This window comes from Trypanosoma grayi (genome assembly GCF_000691245.1).
Source record: "Trypanosoma grayi strain ANR4 Tgr_141_V1, whole genome shotgun sequence".
NCBI classification, from domain to species: domain Eukaryota; phylum Euglenozoa; class Kinetoplastea; order Trypanosomatida; family Trypanosomatidae; genus Trypanosoma; species Trypanosoma grayi.
The window spans coordinates 1-5,836 of NW_008825760.1; the positions used below are offsets into that span (position 1 = coordinate 1).

Sequence of the window (5,836 nt, forward strand, 5' to 3'; positions counted from 1 at the left end):
ACCGAGCGGGCGGTCTCGGCGCAGACGACCAACGCTGACCGCCGCTGCCAACGCCGCAGCATCAGCCACCACTATGTGCGTGCGTAACTATAAATCAGCCTGAGGGCGAAGAGCATGGAGAGGGAGAAATAATAATAGTCATAATAATAATAGAATTCTTCCTTGCTGGTGTTGCTTTGGTAGAGAGGGATGAAGCACCTCTCCACCGTCACCACCAGCAGACACACGCATACACACACAGAGACAGAGACAGAGAAACACGGGCACGTCACTCACCGTGTGCGCACGGCCGCCATGCGCTGATGCCTGTTCTGGTTCAGCACGCGTGGGCACCCGTCGCGGTCCTTACCGAGCCCGACGCAGTACTGACAGTAGTACGCCACTTCCGTCGTCTTGCCGGAGTTGCACATGACACAGCGCTCCTCGCCCTCCTTGCCGAAGCCGCAGTCGTCACACACGTGCACCTCCCGCATTGAAGGGAGCACCTCGTCAAACTGCAGGTCGCAGATAACGCAACGCCCATCGTGCTGATCGCACACGTAGCCAAGATACGTGCCGGGCATCTTGCGACACATCTGCTGCTCCTGTTTTGAGTGCCGAAGCATGTCGCCACAACACAAGCCGATGACGCACTCTTATTTATCGCCACTAAGAAATCAAAAAGGAAAACAAAGGAAGGGCAGAGGAAAGGTAATATAAAAGGGAGTAGGTTTCACTTGCCAAACAACAAATAAGGATTGATGTGAATCTGTCACCAGTTTGATTCGCGATGCAGCGCGTGAAATAGACTCATCTGCGTTTGCAACGTCTCTTGAAACTTCACCAGAAACAGTATGCATTGCTTGCGGCCCTCTGTTGAAACATGGCGGCAAACAAATGTCACGCTCGCATATGTTTCATGAGCTTCTTGCTTCATCTTCTTCCAGTTTTGTTCGTTTACGCGGCAGAGGATCCACTCCCACCTCACTACCGCCTCTGTAGATGCCGCCATTCTTGGTAGCGCCATTGGTATTGGTCGTGCCAGCACTGTCGCTGGTGCCAGGGGTGCCTATACGTTCCTGTGCGGCGGCGTGCCGCCGTTTCCGCCGCGGTTTTGGCGGCAGTCGCTGAGCGATGGGATTGTCGGCAAACTCGTCAGGCACTGCGGCTACTTCTACTTCTGCTTCCACCGCCGGCAGTGTTGTTGGGGCGGCGGGTGGTTCTGTGGTTGGTGACTCATCATGCGGCCCTGTCGCCACAGGAAATCGGTGCGGCAGCGGCGATGACGCCGTCTGTTGCAACCCTGTTACTAAGTTACTTCTGTTGTTAATTATCCTGATGCTACTACCGCCGCTGCTTCCGATGCCTCCACCGCTGTCGCCAAGCGCCAATGCGGCCTCTACTACGGCGTTCCTGTGGCGCACCAGCGGATGCAGCGAACCGTGGAATGTCATGGGCCGTTCGACATACTCCAGCTCAAACATCGTTTGCACCGCAGCGTCCTGTGAGGTGCGCGGCCGCTGCTCCTGTACATTTCGGTGATCCAGGCCGATGCCGAATGATGCCACCGTGTCTTCCTGCTGCAAATGTGTGGGGTGGCGGCAGGTAGGGCAGTGGTCAGCGCGCATCAGCCACCGACGCAGGCAGCGGCTGTGGAAGACATGCCCACAGCGCAGCTTCCGCGCCCGCTCGCACGTCTTGACAGGCTCCATGCATATGACGCAGTACCCCGACATACTCACTTCTGGAAAGGACCGCAAGGCGTCGTTGAAGCGGTGTAGCGTCGACATTGCGCTGACCACGCCGTAGAAGCGGCGCACCACCGTCAGCTGCATGAGCGTCACGACCCGTTCGGGGCAGTACGTGACGGCCGCACAGAACGACAGGCCGGCCGCGAAGCTGCGCACCGACAGGCCCACTTGCTCCATCGGGTCGAACTCACTCCCGTGGCGCCCCCGACGTACGGTAGCGTACAGCACGTGTAGCACATCGAAGGTGAGGCACTGCAGTAGTTGGACCGACACTGTTGCGGCCCAGACAATTAGTGTGTAGAAGATAACCTCTTCCGCTTCATCACGCGGCCGCGGGCTCGTGGCGAAGAAAGACCAAAGCAGCGCCGCTGTGAAGAGCGCCAGGCAGCCGGAAACGAAAGCGAAGACGCGGAAGCGCAAGTCCGGTCGGTGTGGCCATGCGGCTGTCTGCCGGCCCACCCACGAGGCCCAACAGCTGACCGCAACAGCAGTAACGAGCGCGTCGCGCCATGCCGCCGTTGCCTTCGCCCCTGAGAAGATGATGAGGGCCACGAGGTTGAACACTGAACCCACGAAGCTGCTGTCGAACACGACGTTGACGGCGGATGTCCCTGCCCCAGGCGTGTCACTCGCGCTGACACCACACACCCACTCGACAGCAAGCAGAANTTTTCTCACAGCGTTGGTAATGGCAACCGTTGCAAGAACCCACATCACCGCTGCTGACGCCTGTGTCAGGTACGTGAAGAAGTTCCAGTACAAGAGGAGCGCCAAGCCCATCCACAGCACAGAGCCGTTCACATACAGGGTAGTCATGCTGCCTCCTCAAGGGCTCTAAAACAACAGGAAGTAGAGAAAGGAGAAGGAAGAGGAGGGGAACGGGAGAAGAATGGAGGGTAATGCAAGCCGTATGTAACACCGAAGCACACAAACTCAAAGACATGCTCTCTCCACCCTTCCAAATCAAGGTATGTCGCAGTCTTTTCCCTGATTCACACCGGCAACTGGTAGTAGTAGTAGTAGTAACAGCACACCGCTCACTCATGCATGTGGCACACGTAGTAGGAGATCGACAAGCTCTAAGCGCTGTTTACAAGCAGAACGCGCCGCACTTGCCAGCAACTGCGCTAACATGTCGTCGGGCAAGGAACTGGGGGAAGCGGGGGGCACAGCCGTGCGCTCAGGAGTGTCGGAGCAATTCGCGGTAGGAATATATGCCTTGTCGCGTGCCACGCGCTCAAGGGAATGGTGCAGTGCATTCAACAGCGCCCGCTTTCCCTCCGTCAGCACCCCGCCGTACTGCAGTTGGGCACCGCGGGTTCCGTCCGTCACAGGGCTAAAGTGCACCCACGACGGTGGGTGAGGAAAGAGCGGTGGCAGCCACGCAAACGCCAGCAGATGTTCTTGACCCGCATCTTCACGATTCACAACGAATGTCACTTGCACACCCGGGTCGAGCTCGAGCATGACATTCTTCCTCTCAACAGTGAAAGACTCCGTAGACAACGAAAATGAAGGCAGACGTTTCTGCTGCAGGTTCACGCAACGCAAGCTGTTAGGTACGGCAGAGGGGATCAGCAAGCAAACGACCATGACGGACGCAGCGGACCCCGCAGGAAGCAAGCCAACAATTGGCACATCACCGTCGTAGCGCCCCACGCAAACGAGCGGCACAGCCCTCGTTGCAACCTGCAACAATGCAGTGACGAAGGATCGCGCCCCAAGCTCTTTCACCGCAACAGACAATTTCCCTCATATTGCAGCTCTTGCAGCCCACTCCTTGCTCTCCTTCAGGCGATCCTCCACCTCAGCCAGGTCATGGGATTCCTGCTTTCGCCCCGGTTTCTGTTCCTCGTGTGCGTCAGGAACGGCTGCCTGCGAGTGACTCACCAGAGCCTTCTGGCCTTCTTGAGTCTCATCCGTGCCCTCGATCAACTCCCGCTGCAGATGCGCCTCGAGGTCCCACACAGTCTTCTTCGTGGCAGCGTGGCTATAGTAAACCCTACCCGTCCTCTTCCCCCCATGCCTCCTCCACACTCTCCGGAGGAGGAGCTCCTCTACTAGAGCAGCTGGCGACGACACAGTGCCAAGGAGAGAACGAGGAGAGGGACGTGGAACCCGTCAGGAAGCAGCGGGAAACGGCACATCGCACACACGGCAGAGACGGCAGAGACGGTGGAACAAAACCGAATGTCACACACAACAACGACGACAGCGACGACGACGACGACGACGACGACGACGACGGTGGAGGCGACAAAGACAAAGACAACGACAACAATAATAAGACATGAGAGCATCTTGCAGGAGAAATGCGAGAAAGCAAAGTGACTGATCGTTATGTATTTCGCAGCTCCGCCTGTAGCGCAAGGAAGGCCGCCTGTTGCTGCTCCAGCATAAGCCGTGTTGCCTCCATCTGTGCCTGAAGCTGCTCCATTAGTCTCATCTTGTCAATACTCTGCGCATTGTGGATTTCTTTTTGCTGCTTCTGTCCCTGCTGGGGAGCGGCAGGGGAAGAAGACAGATAGAACGGTCCTTCTCCTCCTGATGTGAGCATTTCTCCCATGGCATTTGAGGGGGTTGGGATTGGCGGTGGCGGCGAGACACCATTACTTCCACTCAATGGAGCGCCACCTTGCTGCTGCTGTTGCTGTTGTTGATGCCATACATCACCACTCGTCACCCCGTAGCCTGAATCTGTGGCATTTCGCGACGACGCGGTCAGCGACCTCATTGGAGGAATGTTCTGTTGCACTGCATCGACCCGTTGCTGACAATCAAACTGCTGCGATGACGGTGGTATTGGTTGAGGGTGGGGGTGAAACACACGCGACAGAACGGTGATACCGCTAGAGGACGACAGTGGTGTCGATGAAATTGGCTGATTGAACTGAGATGTGTCAAAAATATCGTCAGTGTTAGTGCTGGTGGTCTGCTTCGATCCAGGGGAAGGTGCCGGCGCCCTCCTAAATGACAGATCAGAGAACAAATCGTCAATTTGCATTGATGCGGACCGCTGCTGTTGATCTTGCTGTTGTTGTTGTTGTTGTTGTGGGACGCTATGCTGCCCTGGAAATGTAGTTGTTGCTGCTGCTACTGGTACTGATGATGCTGTTGTCTGCAACATCGACGCCGGCTGCCCATGCAGCGCCTGCACAACGCGCTGGGCGATACCCCTGGCCGCCTCCGCCTTCACCGGGTTGTCGGCGGGGTTTATTTCAAGGTGACGGCGGATGCCGGTGCTGTGGTCGCAGAAGTACCCCTGAACTGCCTCCGCTCCGCTGCAAACAAGCGCCTCCACCACGAGAAGGACTTTGTAGCGATTCTGTAGCGTCTGGCGGCCGTCCTGCAGGTGGCGGTCGAGCTCGGCACACACCTCCTGCAGATTCCCAGTCGCGGTCGCGGCAGTGACAAAGGAGTCAAGCTCCTGTCGTGCGAATTTCTTCTTCGGGTTAGTGATGACTTGTTCGACAAGTTTGTCTGGCGACAACTTCACGTCAAAGGTCTCGTAGACACGCCCCTTCACAATCACCGCCGATTGTCTCTTTTCCTCCTCGCATTGCCTTCGGTAGAGGCGCTGCTCCTTCTCCCGCATCGTCTGGAACTCGCTCTTGTATGGTTGCAAGGTTGATGTCTCCGCCTCCTTCGTCCCGCTCGTATACGCGGACGAGAACGCGGCGAGCGCGTCGCTGTTCCCCTCCATCGCCTGCAGGAGGGCGGCGGCGAGATCCTTGTTGGACGCCTCCAACGTGCCACTGCGCACGCCCTGCAGGTTCGCGATGCGCAGCAGACTGCCGCGCACTTGCGCCATGCGCGTGCGGAGGCTACTGGCGCCCTCGAGGAAGAGCACGCGGAAGAGTGTGAGCGCCTTATTGACGGTGACAGTCGAGGCCTCATCTAGCCTCGGCGCGAGTGCCTTCATGATCATCTCGCAGGCGTAGTCGGACTGAAAGCTGGCCTCCCGCACCTCCTCGACCTGGTAGAATGGGACGATGGCGGCGTCGGCGTTCATGGCCTTCTGTACAAGACACACATACGGGTTGTTCATGTCCCGCACGTACTCCAGCACGGAGTGCAACTTGGCGTTGACGGCCATCGCAGCAGTG

General features: G+C 57.6%; 4 protein-coding genes across 4 annotated transcripts; all 4 read right to left on the bottom strand.

Annotated features, from left to right (window-relative positions):
* Window positions 1–272: 272 nt before the first annotated feature.
* On the bottom strand, window positions 273–605 carry DQ04_01411000 (PHD finger-like domain-containing protein 5A; the record flags this gene model as incomplete). Its single annotated transcript, XM_009310679.1, has 1 exon — window positions 273–605. The coding sequence occupies one exon, from the start codon at window positions 603–605 to the stop codon at window positions 273–275; it is 333 nt and encodes a 110-aa protein (XP_009308954.1).
* Window positions 606–896: 291 nt separating this feature from the next.
* Window positions 897–2,546, bottom strand: DQ04_01411010 (hypothetical protein; the record flags this gene model as incomplete). The annotated part of the gene is made up of 1 exon (XM_009310680.1): window positions 897–2,546. One exon carries the CDS (start codon window positions 2,544–2,546, stop codon window positions 897–899), a length of 1,650 nt encoding a protein of 549 aa, XP_009308955.1.
* Window positions 2,547–2,771: 225 nt separating this feature from the next.
* DQ04_01411020 (hypothetical protein) lies at window positions 2,772–3,323 on the bottom strand (the record flags this gene model as incomplete). Its single annotated transcript, XM_009310681.1, has 1 exon — window positions 2,772–3,323. One exon carries the CDS (start codon window positions 3,321–3,323, stop codon window positions 2,772–2,774), a length of 552 nt encoding a protein of 183 aa, XP_009308956.1.
* A 745-nt stretch (window positions 3,324–4,068) lies between these two features.
* DQ04_01411030 (hypothetical protein) lies at window positions 4,069–5,826 on the bottom strand (the record flags this gene model as incomplete). The annotated part of the gene is made up of 1 exon (XM_009310682.1): window positions 4,069–5,826. One exon carries the CDS (start codon window positions 5,824–5,826, stop codon window positions 4,069–4,071), a length of 1,758 nt encoding a protein of 585 aa, XP_009308957.1.
* Window positions 5,827–5,836: the final 10 nt, after the last annotated feature.